The sequence below is a fragment of the Pan paniscus genome, chromosome 23 (assembly GCF_029289425.2).
Source record: "Pan paniscus chromosome 23, NHGRI_mPanPan1-v2.0_pri, whole genome shotgun sequence".
Classification (NCBI taxonomy): Eukaryota; Metazoa; Chordata; class Mammalia; order Primates; family Hominidae; genus Pan; species Pan paniscus.
Window position 1 is genome coordinate 40,435,558 of NC_085927.1, and position 19,902 is coordinate 40,455,459.

Here is a 19,902-nt window from a genome sequence, read left to right on the forward strand (position 1 = left end):
TATAACTTCTGCTCTCCTGAAATTTACCCCTGCCTTTAAAAACCCTTACCTGCAAACCATCGGGGAGGTCAGAGTTTAAGCCTTAGCTGCCTGGTCCTCTTTGCTGGGTGCCCTGCAAATAAACACTTTCCTTTCTATTGCTGCAAAAATCTCAGAATGGATATCTGGTCTTACCGTGCCAGGTGAGCAGACTCCAGTTCAGTTCCAGCACATGAGGAATGAATTAACTTTATGTGATTTTAGTTGACTTAAATTTAAACAGCCACACGTGGTTACTGTGTTGGATAGCACAGGCCTAGAGCTTAGAGAAAGCAAATCAAAGAACGCCAGCTGGGTCCCAGGCAGAAGGCAGAAGGAGGGTAGAATGGGCTACCTCAGCTATTCCAGCCCAGTGAAAAGGCACCAGGGGCTGGGTGTGGTGGCTCATGCCTGTAATCTCAGCACTTTGAGAGGCCAAGGCAGGTGGATCATTTGAGGTCAGGAGTTCAAGACCAGCCTGGCCAACATGGTGAGACCCCTCCCGCCACACCATAGCTACAAAAAGTGCAAAAATTAGCCGGGCATGGTGGTGGGTGCCTGTAGTCCCAGCTACTCAGGAGGCCGAGGTACGAGAATTGCTTGAACGCAGTAGGTGAGCTGAGATTACACCACTGCACTCCAGCCTGGGTGACAGAGCAAGACTCTGTCTCAAAAAATAGGAAAAAAAAAAAAGGCACCAGGAATGGGGCAAGAAAAGAGGTCAAAATGCACCCAGCCACACAAAAATTCGCTCACTCAGCCAGATGCAGTGGTTTACCCCTGTAATCCTGTAATCCCAGCACTTTGGGAGGCTGAGGCGGGTGGATCACCTGAAGTCGGGAGTTCGAGACCATCCTGGCCAACTAAAAATACTAAAAATACCGTCTCTACTAAAAATACAAAAAATTAGCTGGGCGTGATGGCACGCGCCTGTAATCCCAGCTACTCGGGAAGCTGAGGAGGGAGAGTCACTTGAACCTGGGAGGCAGAGGTTGCAGTGAGCCGAGATCACAGCACTGCACTCCAGCCTGGGCGACAGATGGAGATTCTGTCTCAGAAAAAAAAAAAAAGTCCGGGTGTGGTGGCTCACACCTGTAACCCCAGCACTTTGGGAGGCCAAGGTAGGTGGATCACCTGAGGCCAGGAGTTTGAGACCAGCCTGGCCAACATGGCAAAACCTTGTCTCTAACTAAAAATACAAAAAATTAGCCGGGTATGGTGGTGAGTGCCTGTAATCTCAGCTACTTGGGAGGCTGAGGCAGGAGAATTGCTTGAACCCAGGAAGCAGAGGTTGCAATGAGCCGAGATCACGCCATTGTACTCCAGCCTGGGCAACAGAGTGAGACTCTGTCTCAAAAAAATAAACAAAAAAGAAAGAAAGAAAATTTGCTCACTCAAGCACCCAGTCAACATCAAACTGGAAATAGCACTTTATTTCCTGAAAAAAAAATTTATCTATTTTTCTAGAACCAAGTAATAATAATATATTACAAGAACACAGACACAAATATCCCACCGTTCTCTTCATTATATTTTGGGATCTGCTCAGCAAAAGCTACTTCTTAGAGGAGGCAGATTCAGAACAGACCAAAGCCATGAGCAGTGGAGTGTGAAGTATCAGAAAAAAAAAAAAAAAAGAATGGAAGCTAAGCTATGAAAATGCAAAGGAGTAAGAATGATAGAATGTACTTTGAGAACTGGGAGGAAAGGGTAGGAGGGGTGAGGGTTAAAAGACTACACACTGGGTACGGTGTATACTGCTCTGGTGACGGGTGCACCAAAATCTCAGAAATCACCATTAAAGAACTTATCCATGTAACGAAACATCATCTGTTCTCCAAAAACCTATTGAAATAAAAAAAAAAAAAGGGAAGGGGCTTAACGAAAGAGAGGAAAGGGGGAAGAATGGGAAAAGAGGCCTTGTCTGAAGCTATAAATAACTTTTTATTTTAAATGAATGAAAATCCTCTCTCTGAGCTGAGTGCGATGGCTGTAGTCCCAGAGACTCAGGAGACTGAAGTGGGAAGATCGTTTGAGTCCATGAGTTCGAGGCTGCAGTGAGCTATGATTGTGTCACTGCACTCCAGCCTAGGTTACAGGGTGAGATCCCATCTCCAAAAAATAATAAATAAATAAATAAATAAATAAATAAATAAATAAATAAATAACTGGCCGGGATCACACCTGTAATCCCAGCACTTTAGGACATCGAGGTATATGGATAGTTTAAGCCCAGGAGTTTGAGACCAGCCTGGGCGGCATGGTAAAATTCCGTCTCTACAAAAAATACAAAAAATTAGCTGGTCGTAGTGATGTGTGCCTGTAGTTCCAGCTACTTGGAAAGCTGAGGTGGGAGGATTGCGTTGATGTGGACAGGAGGCAGGGAAATGCTAGGCAGAAAAGGGCAAGTTCCCTGGAGAGGCCCACGCCCTCAAGCCTTGGACCACGGCACAACGTGTTCTCACTTTGTCTCTGTTTTCCAGCTTGAATGTTGCTTTCTGGCCTGCCCCCAGCCCCCATCTTTTACCCATAAAAACCCCAGGCTCCGTTGGCAGAGGGGCGGCACAGTGGCAGAGTGGAGCAGCAGAGAAGGAGAAAAGAGAAGCAGCAGCCAGGTGTCGGAGAGAAGCAGTTTGACTTCAGAGGGATGGCTTGACAGCGAGACTTCAGAGAAGAGTTCCGCCAGGGACAGCTGAACTCCAGGAGAAGACTGCTTTCCCGCTCCATCCCTGTTCCAGCTCCCCATCCTGCTGAGAGCCACTTCCACTGCTCAGTAAAATCCTCCATATTCACCACCCTTCAATTCATTTGTGTGATCTGAATCTTCCTGGATGCTGGACAAGAACTCGGGTACCAAGAGGGCAGGTGCAAAAGGCTGTCACCCTCACCATCCACTGAGCTGGTAAACATTTAAGCCATCCCTGGGTGGCAAAGCTAAAAGGGCACACTGTAACATATGTCCTCTGAGGCTCCTGAGGTCACAGGTACCCCTGCTAGATGCTGCTATGGAGCTGCACAGAGTTCTACTTCTGGTGCCCAGAAGCATTCATCCCAGCCTTTGCACCCACTCACCTGTGTGCTCCCCAACCATGAGGGGTTGAGAGCTGCAGGCTAAGTAAACCAGCCAACCCCTTCTTGAGTCCCTCAAAGGGGTCAGGGGGACTATCTCATTTCAGCTTGAGCCTGGGAAGTCAAGGTTGCAGTGAGCTATGATCACACCACTGCACTCCAGCCTGGGCAACAGAGCGAGACCCTGTCTCAAAAAAAGGAGTATCTCCTCTGATTTTATCTTATTTTCAAGAAACAAACAAAGCAAAATTTAAAAAAAAAACATTAAATACAAACTTAGCAGGTGCTGTGGAAATGTATGAGAGAATGAAGAACATCTTGGATTCTCAAAGTCTTGCTCAGGCAGAGACACTCTGCACAAAGGAATGAACCATTCAAAAAATCCACTAAATATAGATTTATGGATGGGCGCGTTGGCTCATGCCTATAATAAAATCCTCCATATTCACAACCAAGAAGATCCAAGCAGAACAGCATTTTGGGAGGCTGAGGCAGAAGGATCGCTTGAGCTCAGGAGTTCGAGACCAGCCTGGGAAACATAATGACACCCTGTCTCTACAAAAAACACATAAAATAAAAATTAGCCAGGTGCAGTGGCATGTGCCTGTAGTCCCAGCTACTCTGGAGGTTGAGGTGAGAGGATCACTTGAGCCCTGCAGGTCGAGGCTGTAGTGAGCTGTGATTGCACCACTGTACTCCAGCCTCAGCAACAGAGTGAGACCCTGTCTCAAAAAAATAAAATAAAATAAAAGTAGATTTGCAAATATTCCACAAATCCACTTCAACATGAACTTCTGGCTCTTTTTCTCACCCTCCCTCCCCAGATAAAAAGGTTGATTTCCAAAAGGCACTTGAAGGAGCCTAGAATGGGCCAAGGTATACCATATACTATGGAGACTCCTGTGGCATGATCCTAAGTACTCATTTACAGACACATCTCAAGGTGCAGATGGTTCTAGCTCCTTCTCCCAATTCCTGCCAGAGTGTGAGCCTGTGAGAGCAGATTATGTCGGGGGCAGAGTGATAAAAATGTTCGGCAGTTAGATAGTGGTGTTGTGAGTCCTGGCTGATGGGAGCACATCCTCAGCCAGGACTCCCAAGACCCCTTCCTCCCTGACTTCAAAGGGGCTCTGGATGAGGCATGTTCAGTATGGGTTTGAAGCTGGACCTGGATTCTAAACTGGAAGTTAAAGAAATAATCCAATTCCACTCTTGCCTTCAGAAAGGCCAAGTTTAATTCCATTTTTCTTCGGGGGCAACTGAGGCCCAAGAAATCAAGAAGAGCCAGGCAAGCTAGGCCCAGTGGCTCATGCCTGTAATCCTAGCACTTTGGGAGGCTGAGGCAGACGGATTACTTGAGTCCAGGAGTTTGAGACCAGCCTGGCCAACATGGTGAAATCCCATCTCTACAAAATATACATATATATATAAAATAGCTGGGTGTGGTGGCGCATGCCTGTAGTCCCAGCTACTTGAGGGGCTAAGGCAGGAGGATTGCTTGATTCTTGATTCCATGTCGAGACTGCAGTGAGCCCTTATTCTGCCACTGCATATCAGAGTGAGACCCTGTCTCAATAAAAATAAAAATAAAAAACACACAAAACAACAATAACAACAACAACCAAGAAGATCCAGGCAGAACAGTAGAAGACGATGTTTCTCCAGACACTTAAAGGTAACCAGAAGGCTGGGCGCGGTGGCTCACGCCTGTAATCACGTTGCTTTGGGAGGCCCAGGATCACTTGAGGCCAGGAGTTCAAGACCAGCCTGGCCATCATGGCAAAACCCCGTCTCTACTAAAAATACAAAAATTAGCCAGGTGTGGTGGTGCATGCCTGTGGTCCTAGCTACTCCGGAGGCTGAGGCAGGAGAATTGCTTGAATCGGGGAGGTGGAGGTCGCAGTTAGCCAAGATTACTCCACTGCACTCCAGCCTGGGCAACACGGCAAGACCGTGTCTTAAAAATAATAATAATAATAAATATATATAAAGGTAACCAGAACTGGAGATACTAACAAGACACTATTAGGTTGTCCTCCCGCATCCTAATGGCCACTCTGCAAAATCCTCCGACTTCCCTATCCCCTAAAGTCCAAACCAGTGCTCATAGAAGAAGCGTAATAACTCATTGCTAGGGGCTTTTTTGTAGATGGGCTTCCTGCTCAGGTCGTTTCTGCCTTCATCCTTCTTCATATGGTTCACCAGAAGCAGGATCAGGAAAACAGCAGAGAGGATGCCCGCGATGCTGTCCACAATCAGGACTGCCACGACCTCCATTCTCTCAAAGATGTTGCTGCCCTGGGCAACATCTGTAGCTGGGACTACAGGCATGCGCCACCACACCCAGCTATTTTATATATATATATATACATATATATATACGTATATATATATACGTATATATATACGTATATATATACGTATATATATACGTATATATATATACGTATATATATACATATATATATACGTATATATATGTATATATATACATATATATATACATATATATGTATATATATATATTTTGTAGAGATGGGGTTTCACCATGTTGGCCAGGCTGGTCTCAACATGGGTGCCTTATTGGACACATCCTGGTCCCCTGCAGAGGGTGAGATCCTCCTGGGGATGACCTCATTCTCCTCCAGTTCCTTGGTTTCAGTGGGACCAGGTTCCCAGGCCCTGCCCTCTCAGGGATGTGGTTATCTAGAAGCACCAAGGGTTGGATCACTTCAGGGATGATCTTGGGGTCCCTTGACTCATCAATATCTCCAGAGCCAGAGAGCTCAGAGTCATCAGGTTCCTGCCCCCCACACCCACATCCAGAGTCTTCCAGTAGGGATCTGGAGAAGTTTGGCCCCTAGGTGGTCCTGGGTTGATGACCTCAGTTTCTTGGATTGACTCAGGGGTGGTGGGGGTGCCTGCAAAAAGCAGCAGCAGGAGCAGGAGGGCAGGGGCAGTGGTACCGCCATCCAGAGAGTGTGAACAGCCTGCGGTGAGTCAGAGCAATCATTCCCAAAGTGTACAATTCAGTGGTACTTAATATATTCACAAGGTTTTGCAACTATCACCACTATCTAATTGCAGAACGTTTGCATCACCTCACCCTCAAATAATTCTGTACTCAGCAGCATTCATTTCCTATTTCCTGCTCTGTTCCAGCCCCTGACAGCCAGGAATCTATTTTCTATCTCTATAGATGTCCATATTCTGGATATTTCATATGAATGGAATCATATAGTACGTGGTCTTTTGTGTCTGGCTTCTTTCACTTAGCATAATGTCTTCAAGGTTCATCCATGCCATAGCATGGATCAGTGTTTCATTCCTTTACATGGCTGAATAATCTTCTATTCTATGGATAGACCACGTTTTGTTTATCTGTTCATCAGTTGATGGACATTTGGGTTATTTCCGCTTTTTTGGCTATTATGAATAATGTTGGTGTGAATATGTTTTGTATCAGTTTTTGTGGGAACATAGGTTTTCACTTCTTTTGGGTATAACCTTAGGAGTGGAATTGCTGGCTTGTATAGTAATTCTATATTTAACCTTTGAGGAACTGCCTTTCTATTTTCTAATGTGGCTACACTATTTTACATTCCCACTAGCAGTGTATGAGGGCCGCAATTTCTTCACATCCTTGCCAACATCGTTCACATCTTTTGTTATTTTCCATTTGCTTTCTTTTTTTTTTATCATAGCCATTGTAGTGGCTGTCAAGTGGTATCTCATTGTGGTTTTGAATTGCATTTCTCCAACAACTATGCAATTGAGCATCTTTTCATGTGCTTATTGGCCATTTGTATATTGTCTATGGAGAAATGTCTAGTCAAACTTTAAAAATGTTTATCTATTGGACCAGGCATGGTGGCTCACACCTGTAATCCCAGCACTTTGGGAGGCCGAGGTGGGTTGATCACTTGAGGTCAGGAGTTCGAGACCAGCCGGACCAACATGGTGAAACCTCGTCTCTACTAAAAATACAAAAATAAATTAGCTGGGCATGGTGGTGCATGGTATCACCAGGTTGCCCAGGATGGTCTCAAACTCCTGAGCTCAAGCAATCTGCCTGCCTCGGCCTCCCAAAGTGCTAGGATTACAGGCATGAGCCACTGTGCCTGGCCTTGATATAGATTCTTTACTGCTTAGTTTCATCTCCCTTCTTCTCTCAGAAATTAAAATTCAGTATGATCATGATGACGATGTTGATGATACTGCTGCTGCTGCTGTCTGTACTACGCAATACCAATGGCCACCAAGAAGTCAAGACACTCTGGAGAAGACTCCAAAGACCTCTGAGGTGGGAACACAAATCCTGGTCAAGTTCATAAGGATTTCCCTTTCCTCTTTCATACAACACCCTTGCTATTTATTATAGGAATGGGTTGCTATGGTTACAGGAACATGGGGGAGGACAGTGAATGATTCTATAAAGTGAAAGAGGCCTTAATTTGTATGTTGTCTAGGGTTGGAGCTGGCACATCTCTTCCCACAATGCCTGGGGTCACCCAAAGGGCATCAAGTGTCCCAAATTCTTCATGCCAAACTGGTCTCTGTTTTCATTGGCATTTGTGGAAAGCCTGTAGTGCCTAAGGCTACTGGGGAGAGGACCTGGGTCTGAGGGTGATCACCAACAAAAGAGCCCAAGCAGTTGTCATTCCTCTCCCAACCCTGGGCAAATAATCCACAAATAGTTCAGAAATGGATGCTGCTGAAACATGGGCCTGGCTATTTGGGTTTGAATCTTAACTTCACCTCTAATGTGTTGTGTGATCTTGAGTCTCACAAGGAAATTGAAGCTGGTAACAGCTCCTTCTTACAGGGTACTGAGATGACCAGTGTAGAAGAGACCAATAAGCTACCTCACCTACTGCCTAGCACATGGTAAGTGATCAACAGTGTAGGCCTTTACCGCTATTACGAGGCTAGTCACCCAGCCTGCTTTCAGCTCCACGACTAGGACACAGTTAGGCGAGCCCATTCTTTCCTGTTGCTTCTCCCCTGTTCTGTGGCTACCCTGCTCTACCCTCTTCTTGGATCTCTCTGAAGTAGTGGGTCATGCTGCCAGACTCTGCCCTTTGGCGGTGCTCTTGGTATGACCCAACCTGGGTGTGGACGGTCCAGGGAAGCACATGGCTCTGGTGGTAAATGGTCCAGGAAGGCACATGGAGTCTCTGGAGTCAGACATCCTGAGTTCCAACCCTGGTGCCACCACTGAGCAAATGACTGTTTCTGAGCCTTACTTTCCTCTCCTGTAAAACAGGAATAATTATGTTTATTTTATTATTTTATTTTAAGACAGAGTCTCACTCTGTCGCCAGGCTGGAGTGCAGTGGCGCGATCTCGGATCACTGCAACCTCCACCTCCCCGGTTCAAGCAATTCTCCTGCCTCAACCTCCCGAATAGCTGGGATTACAGGTGTGTGCCACTATGCCCAGCTAATTTTTGTATTTTTAGTAGTGGCGGGGTTTCACCATGTTGGCTAGGATGGTCTCGATCTCCTGACCTCATGATCCGCCCGCCTCGGTCTCCCAAAGTGCTGGGATTACTGGTGTGAGCCACCGCACCTGGTCTAACTATGTTTATTTTATAAGGCTGCCATGAAGATTAAACAAAGTGGCATAGATAGAGCCACAAGCTTATGCAGGTGCTTAGTAAATGGTATCTGGTTTTTTTTTTTGGAACCTCTGGGAAGTGCAGCTGGGGTGTGGGGAAGGGACCCTAACTGATAGGGCCTGGGTGGCGGTGTGGCCTAGGGAAGGCCTTTCAAGACAGGGTTCCAGTGCCCTTGAGCGTGCATTTAACAAGGTTGGAGAGGGAGTCCTAGGCTGAAGGTACAGCATGAGCAAAGGCAGAGGGGCAGGAAGGAGCTTGATGAATTGGTGAATTTAAGTCATGGGATGTGTCTGGAACTGGGGTGCAGTGGCCAGGTTGCAGAGGGCCTTGCAAGCTACCACTGAGGCTGATTTTACCCAGGGGTACGTGGGGCACTAGAGAAGGGCTTATGCAGAGAATGATGTGATCAGATTTGCATTTCAGAAAGATTTTATTCTGGCTGCCCTGCGGAATCTGGACAGGAGTGGGTAGAAATGGGCACAGAGAGGGTACGGTGGCTCACACCTGTAACCCCAGCACTCTGGGAGGCCAAAGTGGGAGGATTGCTTGAGTCCAGGAGTTCAAGACCAGCCTGGGCTTCATAACAAAACCCTATCTCTACAAAAAATAAAAAATTAGCCAAACATGGTGGTGCACACCTGTAGTCCCTGCTACTCAGGAGGTGAGGTGGAAGGATCACCCGAGCCCAGGAGGTCGAGGCTACAGTGATGATTGTACCACTGCACTCCAGCCTGGGCAACAGAGTGACACCCTGTCTCAAAAAAAAAAGAAAAAGAAAAAGAAACAGAGCCTGCAAGTGACAGACCCAGGATCTAAAACGAGGTCAGGCTGCCTTTTCCCGCCACTCCAGGTGGCCCCACGAACAGCCTGGGCCTGGTGAACTTGGCTTCAACCGGCCTGGAAAGTAACCTTCCAATGAGCCCATGCTAAGGGCCACCCCAGTTCACGCTCCTGGTGGACAGGGGTGCGGCTGGCCCAACACTGCCCCCTGGTGGTTAAAAGCAGAAGTCCCGTGAGCATCGCTCAGTTTGGGCCGGGCCTCCTCCCTACCCGCACACCAAGTGTGCGGTCTGGTAGATGGACACAGGTTCATGGCTTACCTCTCCCGCTTTGTGTTGTGTGATGTGATAATCCACTTCCTGCCCTGAGCCTCACTTTCCTCATCTGTAGGCTGGGGGTGGTGCTTCCTGCCTCAGCTTGGGCCTGGCACACAGTCGGTATTTGGGCATGGAGCTGGCACCATCACTTCCCACCGAGATGCACAAACGTCTGAGCAGCTTTCTCCCAATCCTGGGCCTTCCCTCCACCCCAGGAACCCAGCACCTCACTTTGTCCCACTGTGTGGCCCCCTGCCCCACACTGGCCTTCCCTGCAGGGGCCCACACGCCATCAACCCTCGTCTCCCCCACTGCAGGCTGGGGGCACCAGTGGCGGCTGACCTGGGTACTGGTTCACTGGACACAGAGGCTTTGGCCAAGGCACTGCCGCCTGCTGAGCTTCGGTTTCCTGGCCTGTAAAATGGGGCTATAATCTCTGTCTGCTTCAGGACTTAATGTGAAGCGGCTGTGCAAACTGTGGAGTGCGGTGCCATGAAGCTCTGGTGCAGACCTACTCTGAGCACCTGCCTAGACTTTCTTACAGTGGTGTCCTCCCTAGCTTGGGCTCCTTGGGCAGTGAGGTGGGCTGGGGCAGGTGAGCCTCTCCAACAGACATTGAAACACCCGCAACCCTGGGGCCTGGGGTGGTGGCTCACGCCTGTAATTCCAACACTTTGGGAGGCCAAGGTGGGAGGACCACTTCAGGCCAGGAGTTCGAGACCAGTCTGGGCAACATAGTGAGACCCCATTTCCAAAAAAAAAAAAATTAGCCAGGTGCAGTGGTGCACACCTGTGGTCCCAGCTACTCAGGATGCTGAGGCAAAAGGATGGTTTTTGCCGGAGTTCAAGGCTGCAGTGATCTATGACTGGGCCACTGCACTCCAGCCTGAGAAACAGAGTAAGACCCTATCTAAAAAAAAAAAAAAAAAAAAAAAAAAGGAAAACACGCCCATGGGTCCTTGACCTGCTGCCGTCCTCACCTGCTTCTCCCCAAAGACTGTGGGGACTTCCAGGGAGGAGATGGGCTGGGGAGAGCAGGTCCCACCTCCATTATCTGGACAGGTGAGGCCTGGGTATTTCCAATTGCCTCATTTTGAGCAAGAGTTTTGATCTGTGGCCTCCTGCCAAGATTTGCCATTCTTTCCTGACAAACTACACGGCTGTTTTGTAACCGGCATTATAAAATGGTTTTATTAATTATTAATAACTATTTAATGTGTACACAGTTATCCATGAAGAAATAGGAAATACCAGTGAGTTGCTACCAGCGTTGCCCCAGGCTGGGAGAGCCCTTCCAGCTTTCCTTTGGCCTCTGACACCCCTGCCCCACTGACTGCCCACCCCCCATTCCTGTCTGGAAGGCTTGCCTGCCGTCATCCCGCACATCCGACAGCTCTCCCTTCAGGGTCACCTCCTCCTTGGACAAAGCATACGTGACCCCTTGTCAGGTTTCTTGGCTGGGTGCTCCCCCAGAGTTTGGCTCTTGCCCCCAACCAAGCATGCATGGTGACAATGCACCCACTTGATAACTGATCACTGGTGTCACTTCCACCTCCCTCCCTCCATGAGCGCAAACCTCCGGTTAATACAGTTGGGTCAGCCCAGGGTCCTCGGTGTCCCCAGAGTCTGCCATGCCTGGTGCTGGGCAGATACTCAATAAACACCCAAAAGCAGGCCGGGCTCAGTGGCTCACACCTGTGACCTCAACACTTTGGGAAGCTGAGGCAGGGAGGATGGCTTGAGCCTAGAAGTTCAAGACCAGCCTGGGCAACATAGCAAGACCCCTGTCTCTACTTCTTTTTCTTTTTTTTTTGAGACGGAGTCTTGCTCTGTCGCCCAGGCTGGAGTGCAGTGGCGTGATCTCGCCTCACTGCAAGCTCTGCCTCGGGATTCACGTCATTCTCCTGCCTCAGCCTCTCGAGTAGCTGGGACTACAGGTGCCTGCCATCACGCCCAGCTAATTTTTTGTATTTTTAGTAGAGACGGGGTTTCACCGTGTTAGCCAGGATGGTCTCGATCTCCCGATCTCGTGATCTGCCCACCTCGGCCTCCCCAAGTGCTGGGATTACAGGCGTGAGCCACTGCGCCCGGCCTGTCTCTACTTTTAAAAAATTAAATTAAATTAAATTAATATCAGTGAGTGAATAAATGAAGAAACAAACTTAGGGCAAGCCACTGCCCCTCTCTGGGTGACTTTTTTTTTCAGTTTTGTAAAAAAGTGACAGTGTTAAAAATCAGACATGGAGGCCAGGCATGGTGGCTCATACCTGTAATCCCAGCACTTTGGGAGGCTGAGCCAGGCAGATCACTTGAGGTCAGGGGTTTGAGACCAGCCTGGCCAACATGGTGAAACCCCATCTCTACTAAAAATACAAAAATCAGCCAGGTGTGGTGGTGCATGTCTGTAGTCCCAGCTACTCGGGAGGCTGAGGTGGGAGAATCACTTGAACCTGGGAGGTGAATGTTGCAGTGAGCTGAGATCATGCCACTGTACTCCAGTCTAGGCAACAGAGACTCTATCTCAGAAAAGAAAAGAAAAAAAAGAATTGGAAATGGGTTGCTGAGGACATGTGCCTCTGCTCCCTGCTGAGCTCCCAGTGTGCCCCTCCCCTCCTGAACTGGTAGGAGATTCTGCTCTCACCTCTGCAGGCGATCACTGCTCACTGCAATTCAGTTACTAGTGCCTGCACCTGACCCCATTTTTGTTTGCCACCCCCGCAGCCAGCCCGTATTTGTGATCACAGCCCTGTGATCAGAGTCTCAGGAAACACTTGTGCATGGGGCAGAGCAATCCTTGCTACCTGCAAGGAAACCAGACAAGGCTGTGCTGATGGAAAATCGGCTGTAGGTAGTTACACGGGCAAGAATCAGAGTTCAAGTCTAGGAACCCCTGGTTTTTAGGCAGAGGACATCAAGGCAGAGGATGTCAAAGCTGAAGTGAGGCATTACAATCCCCCATCATGACAACCGGTGGGCCTTGTGAAATTTAGCACAGGGTCCTCCCAGCTCCAGTTGGCCACAGCCTGCCATGGAAGCCCAAGTGCCTCTGGGCACTCCAAATATCACTGCATCTGGGGAAGCAGCAGACAGCGTGGCCACGCAGTGCAACAGGGTAGTGGGGATGCCTATCACATCTCCGATGCAGAGGCAGCCCCTGGACATGGGGATGTCCTGTGACTCTTGCCCGACAGCCCAGGCCATCTCCTTGGAGCCAGCACAGCCTTTTTTTTTTTGCCAATCTGCTCAAACACCCAGTTGGAACAGGAATGCCTCGTGGCACTGGCTTTAGGAGTTTAATCTAGATGGTTTACTGTTTCTAGCAGCTGAGCACCTGTTCAGACTCTACGTATATGTACTCATGAATGGTGCAGCTGCCCAGAGAACCAAAGCTAAATGTTGGCAGGATCACAGCAGGTGTGGAGGGGAGGTCACTGGGAATTCCCTGGAGACTCAGTCGTTACCCACTCAACTGGAAGGCTGAGCATGGCTTTTTCCTCTGATGGTTACCCATGCCAGGCCCCACCTCTCCATGTCCAATGTTCTTTATTTATTTGTTTATTTGTTTGTTTAGAGACGGAGTCTGGCTCTGTTGCCCAGGCTGGAGTGCAGTGGCACGATCTCAGCTCACTACAACCTCCGCCTCCTGGGTACAAGCGATTCTCCTGCCTCAGCCTCCTGAGTAGCTGGGATTACAGGCGCACACCACCATGCCCGGCTAATTTTTGTATTTTTAGTAGAGACAGGGTTTCACCATGTTGCCCAGGCTGGTCCCGAACTCCTGACCTCAGGTGATCTGCCCAACTCAGCCTCCCAAACTGCTGGGATTATAGGCATGAGCCACCACGCCCAGTCCATTTCCAATTTTCCATCCAGTGGTGGCAGAACAAACTTGGATGGGCCCCAGTGCTCTGCAGGAACCAGGACCCTCACCCAGCTGCCTCCAGCTGGGCCTGCCCACCCCTGCTGACCTCCTACATGCAGAGAATGGGGCTTCTCTGCTCTTCAGGCCTGAAGCTGTGATGTCCACAGGACCTGGGAACCACGCACACCCCCTGAAGCTGGAACACCAGGCATGGGTGAGTCCTGGGTGGCTGGATCTTGTCAAGATGGGTGAAAGGGCAGCTTCTGCAAACAGGACCCATCCTCAGTGGACTGGGTCATCTTCAGCGTTCTCATTCTCAGCCGCATTCTCTGGGAACAGGGAAAGAGGTTCCTGTCTGAATCTTCAGCATGGGCTATGCACTGGTAGCCCCTTCCTGCTTGGCCACTGTGCCAGGTGAGCCTACAATGAGATGAAATGGTGACGTGGGACAAGTGGCTCTCTGCAGCCACCTTCAGCACCACCCTGCCTGGGAAGGCAGGGGTCAGAGGGGTGGGTGTGAAGGGGTTGGAGCGCACAGGTAGAGGTGGCTGGGGTCTTCACTGTGTTGGGGAGGGTCTCATCGCCTTGAGACTCCGCAGCGTCTCCTCAGAGGCCTTGTCGGGAAGCAGCACCTCCACAGTGTAGCTGAGCTTCTTGGCATGCATCCGGCTGTAGGTGTTGTCGAAGCGCAGGACATCTGCAGTGATGGAGAGGTGATCAGGGAGCACAAACCCCGCACATCGGCAGGAAGAGCCAGCCCTGCATGGGTGCATCCCTGGAACCCTTGGGAATGAGCTGCATCCCTGGAACGTCCTGCATCCCTGGAACCCTTGGAAATGAGCTGTCCAGGACAGTGGGTGGGGCCTGAGGGCCAGCCTGTGCCCAGCCCTAAGCCCATTGCTCGCTGCCATCTCCATGGTGGCTTGCGCTACATGAAGGAATCATGATGGTCATCAGCATATAGAACAGCACACAGCCAGGGAGCAGGCGGCCTGGGAACGGGATCTTGAGCTCCACCTGCAGGGAGGAGCTGTGGCCCACGGACACAGTATGCTCGTACTGCGTCCTCGCCTAGTTGCGGTTGCACAGGTAGCTCTTGGGCCTCTCCATGCACCATGGATTCCATCACACATTATAGCCCCTGAATCCTCAAAGCAGCCCCATGTGGAAGGCAATGTCATCCTCATTTTACGGAGGAGAAAACTGAGGCTTGGAGAGGTGATATGATCTTTCAGCGGTCACAGAGCAAGGGAGGGGAGGTACTGGGATTCCTTTATCCAGATGTCCCAACCCACGGAGGAGCCCTGCTACCCCAGGAGGAATGGGCTGGGCTACAGAAGCCGCTTTCCGTCTCACAGAAGGCATGTCCTTCAATGCCAAGGTCCAACGTGAACTCAGGTGTGATGAGTCGTGCAGACTTGTCTGTCTCTACTCTCCTAATGCTCCCTTTCCACAAAATGAAACAAGGTAATGTGTTGACTTAAGCATAAGCCACACCCTTCTCCTCCATAGGAAATCAACCTTGGGTTCCCCTTCTCCTAGCTCTGTTCCCAATAGATGTGGAAGGGCAGTGGTGTCCCTGAGCAATGCTACTTCTGGTAAAGCTGACTGAGCTGCATCTGGCCTGGAAGGCCTGGGGGTGAATGATAAGCACCTGGAGGAAGTCACCTCTTTGGGACTCCTGGAATGGGGTGGTTCATGCAACTGGGTGGTCCCCTTGCCAAGACCCCTGACTCTAAGTCCATGGCCTCTTACTTACCTGTCTCTTAGTCCAGTGATCCCGGTATAGGGGCTTCTTAGGAGCTGAGCCCAAGGCCCTAGGTTCTGAATACCAGCTCTTCCCCCACAATGAATCTCTGCCCTCATACCTACAGGTAGGGGCCACTCATCTGATCCATGGCCCCAAAGCCGGCTCCCCTGGAGCTTACAGAGATCCCCCCACCCTCCCGAGAGCTGGAAAGAGAGGGCAAGCAGAGGGGAGACTGGCAGGGAAAACAATTCCAGTAAACCCTGCAGCTCTTACAGACGCCAGCCTGGAGGCAGGTGAGGCTCCCATCCTCAGGCACCATGTGGGCATTGTAGCGCTGGCTGGGCAGCACCTCTGTCATCTCCCTAGCACTCTGCCGCTCCCCCATCTTGGTCTTCAGGAAAACCCCAAAGCCGATGTCCCCACCATCTGAGGCAAACTGCCACCTGCAGTGGATAGAGCCCCATTGGCGACCCCCTGCCTGGGCTCCAGGCCCCTCCCAGATGTGCCCATGTGTAGAGTGGCTGCCATCCCTACCTGAGCACACAGCCCGGGAACAGGATCTCATTCTCCACCTGCAGGGAGGAGCCGCGGCCCACGGACTTCGTGTGCTCATACTGTAGCCTCACCTGCTCGCACAGGTAGTAGCTCTTGGGCACCTCACCCCCGTAGTTGATCTGTGGGTGAAAGGGGTGTGTGAGCACTAGATCACAGCTTCTCCCCTCCTTCCCTATCCTCTGGGCACCCTGTACCTTGGTCAGGCACTTGGGGTTGCCATCGGGGTCAGTCATGGTCCCCCCAAACTCCACGGGCAGCTGGTCGGGGCTGATGAATTTTGTCAGCTCCTGCTTCCAGTTGTCTGCGTGGGAACAAGAGAGGGACTCCAAAGGGACTCAGGAGACTCAACAGAGGGCAGAGGGGGCTGAGCCTGGTGAGGGAACCTGATATGTCCTGGGCGTGCTCCCCTGGGCGCCTACTCCTAAGAGTACCCAAGACCTTTATGTGGCTCCCAGCCCATGGTCTAGGACCCAAGGCATTGCCCGTGTGTGTGGAGGCTCACCAGGGTCAGGCCAGGGGTAGTGCCCGAGTAGAGGACGAGCCAGGGAGAAGCAGGGTCTTTAGCATTGACCTCTGCTTCCCAGGCAGATGGACACAACCAGGGGGCCAAGTCGCTCACCTCCCAGAATCACAATCTTCCTGCGTGTCTCCTCACTCATGAACGACTTGACCAAGTTGAAGGCCACGGGGAACAGTTTTGGGGCTGAAACACATGTAAATCTCTTGAGAAGCTGGACCAGAAAGGACGTGGGGATACAGAGCCACAGCCAAGAGCAGGTGCTGGACAGGAGGTGGACAGATATGGATTCTGTCACTCTCTACTGTGTGACCTTCAGCAAGTTACCCACCCTCTCTAAGTCTTAGTGCAGTTAACTGGAAAATGAAGGTGAAATAATGTATGTATAACACCTGGCACAGTTCCTGGCTTTCAATAAATGGTTGTCTCAGGCCAGGCGCAGTGGCTCATGCCTGAAATCCCAGCACTTTGGGAGGCTGAGGCAGGCAGATCACTTGAAGCCAGCAGTTCAAGACCAGCCTGGCCAACATGGTGAAACCCCGTCTTTACTAAAAATACAAAAATTAGCTGAGCGTAGTGGTGCATGCTTGTAATCCTGGCTACTCGGGTGGCAGCGGCACAAGAATTGCTTGAACCTGGGAGGCAGAGGTTGCAGTGAGCCAAGATCACGCCACTGCACTCCAGCCTGGGTGAGAGAGTGAGATTCCATCTCAAAAAAAAAAAAAAAAAAAGAAAAGAAAAAAGAAAAAGAAAAATGGCTGTCTCCCCAACCCAGTTGTAAGGGGTTGGGCACAAGCTGGCTCTAGGGTCAGCAATATTGATTCCCCAACAGTATCTCTTCTTTTCCACACTCCAGGTTGTCTGGAATCTTCTTGGGTGTGACATCTACATGAGACTTCCTGTCCTGCCCTGAACTGCTCACACTCAACTGAGCACTGTCTGTGGGCCAAGCTCTGTGCTCCATCTTCTCCACACACTGTTTCATTTAACCTTATAGTTATCTTTGGGGAGGGGGCTATTGTATCCCCATCTTACAGAATGGGAAAACTGAGGCTCAGTGAGGTTAAGTAGACTTGGATAAAATCATAGAGCTAGTTAGATTTGAACCAGATCCTCTGACTCTGGAACACATGACATCACCAGGGCAGCCAGGGACCATTCCCGCTCAAAGTGTGTCCATCCACTAGTGTGGTCCATGGACTATCTGTTCCCAGCCCACACTGACATAAGTAAGTAACAGTAAACATTTAGAAACTTATAACTTGACATTGCTGCAACATACCAGTGCATGATTTTGTATATTACAAAAATATCAGTCTGTGAAGGACTGAAACTAAAAAGTAAAGCCAGAGGCCGGGTGCAGTGGCTCACATCTATAATCCCAGCACTGTGGGAGGCCGAAGTGGCTGGATGACTTGAGATCAGGAGTTCAAAACCAGCCTGGCCAACATGGGGAAACCCCATCTCTACTAAAAATACAAAAATTAGCCAGGCATGGTGGCGGGCACCTGTAATCCCAGCTACTAGGAAGGCTGAGGCAGGAGAATTGCTTGAACCCAGGAGGCGGAGGTTGCAGTGAGCCAATATCGTGCCACTGCACTCCGGCCTGGGTGACAGAGGGAGACTCCATCTCAATAACTAACTAACTAACCAGAAACCAACCACACAAAACCTGGTTCTTCACAAAGGATGGGTGAAGAAGCCTTTAACTCCACGGCTTACCTACTGTACCCCCAATTCCTGCTTCTCCCTCCCCAGGAGGTCATCCCGGTCATGGGCTTACCTCGAATAACAATTAAATTCTTCAGAGTCTCAGGATAATTTGCTTCCAGGATGCTAAAAAACTGTGGAGTCAAGATGAGTCTGGTTGGGGCTCTGTTCCATCACCTCCCGCCCATGGGTTTCTGTGGCCTCTGATGCTGCTGAGACAAGAGGCCCATCCCTGGCCCATCCTACCTTCCCCACAAGCATGTGCCTCTTCCTCTCTGTTAATTCTTTTTTTGTTTGTTGATTTGTTCTCGAGACAGGGTCTCACTCTGTCTCCCAAGGTGGAGTATAGTGGCACAATCACAGGTCACTGCGACCTTGAATTCCTGGGTTCAAGAGATCCTCCCGCCTCAGCCACCCAAGTATCTAGGACTATTATTATTGTTGGTAGAGATGACATCTCACTGTGTTGCTCAGGCTGATCCTGAACTCCTGCTCAAGGAATCTTCCCACCTTGGCTTCCCAAAGTGCTGGGATGACAGGCGTGAGCCACCGCGCCTGGCCTCTTTGTGTTAATCTTGCTCCCCTTTCTCCGTAGAGGGTGGTCTCTAGGCCAGCATCATTGGCTGGTCTGTGGAGCCCCTGCAGGGCATCCCCACCCCTCTATCTCACTGGATTCTCACATCAATTCACAGCTAGGGCTCACAGCTGGGAGCCACTGCCCACACCAGCCCCAAGCCAGCCACCCACCTTACCTGCTGGTAGACCTCCACAGCTGGCTTCCACAGGTGTTTCAGGCTCAGCCCCTCCATGTCAAACACCATCAGCGCCATCTCGATCTTCCTGCCCAGCTGCTTGGGACAGAGTCATATAGGTCAGACGACAGCTCCAGCCAGGAGATCCTGGCCAGAGAGACTTGGGCACCTCTCCCCACCTTCCTGCCATCCCACCCTCTGGCAGCCCACAGTGTTTTCCAGACAGATGGACAACACCTCACTTTTACGGGTGGGTAAGGGTGGGAGAAGCCCACATTCCACCAGAGCCCTGGGTGCTGAGGGCTGGGGAGGGGCAGGGTGCCACCCTTCTCTGGTCCTGGTGCCACCCTGTAGACAGATGAGACCCAGCCCCACCCCCGCTGCTCACCTGCTGAGTCTGCAGCTCACACTCATGCAACAGCAGCTCACAGACCTTGATGCGCTTCCGGATCATATCCTGCTTGGAGGCTGACAGCAGGAGACCCTTGGGGTCGAGGCACCCAATGATGTTGAAGTACACAGGGCAGCCTTCGTAGTCGTAGCCACAAAGACCACCCGAGTCATACAGCTGGATGACCTGGAAGTGTGGGTAAGGTCCTGACTCAATCCAGCTCACCAGGCTGGATCCCTACTCCATCAGGTGGCTGGACGTGGTAGGTGGGAGATGTCAGGGGTGAGGGGCCTCAGATGGCCTGGGGGATGCTGCTCGAGGCTCACCTCAGGGGGCTGCCATGTGACAATGTTGTCCAGGTCTTGTTGCTTCCGGAACTCCATGTGCTGCAGGAACACAGCAGGAGCTATAGGATTTTGCAGGAACCTGAGGACACCAGGCTAGGTCCCTCTGCCCACAGCCACCAAGATCCCACCACAGTACCCAGGCTCTCAGGGCGTGGGGACAGGAGGTGGGCTGGGGGGACTTGGGTCTGATGCAGAAAGAGATCGGGGGAGGAAG

General features: G+C 50.6%; 1 protein-coding gene and 1 pseudogene across 4 annotated transcripts in view; both read right to left on the reverse strand.

The window, feature by feature from the left end:
- Window positions 1-13,005, reverse strand: LOC100991354 (syndecan-4-like; annotated as a pseudogene).
- Window positions 11,599-19,902, reverse strand: part of SEC14L4 (SEC14 like lipid binding 4) — a 19,419-nt gene continuing 11,115 nt past the window's right edge. For 2 of the 4 annotated variants that reach the window (XM_003812025.6, XM_034948540.3), the window contains 9 exons: window positions 19,668-19,727; window positions 19,339-19,527; window positions 18,951-19,046; window positions 18,272-18,332; window positions 16,591-16,674; window positions 16,166-16,272; window positions 15,951-16,090; window positions 15,690-15,859; window positions 11,599-14,363 (listed from right to left, as the gene is read on the reverse strand). In XM_003812025.6, the coding sequence (XP_003812073.1) occupies window positions 14,224-14,363; window positions 15,690-15,859; window positions 15,951-16,090; window positions 16,166-16,272; window positions 16,591-16,674; window positions 18,272-18,332; window positions 18,951-19,046; window positions 19,339-19,527; window positions 19,668-19,727 (1,047 nt within the window). In that variant the 3' untranslated portion in view covers window positions 11,599-14,223. Of the gene's footprint in view, window positions 14,364-15,689; window positions 15,860-15,950; window positions 16,091-16,165; window positions 16,273-16,590; window positions 16,675-18,271; window positions 18,333-18,950; window positions 19,047-19,338; window positions 19,528-19,667; window positions 19,728-19,824; window positions 19,874-19,902 lie in introns of all 4 variants that reach the window. The other 2 variants (XM_024927149.4, XM_034948542.3) reach the window with 2 other exon arrangements.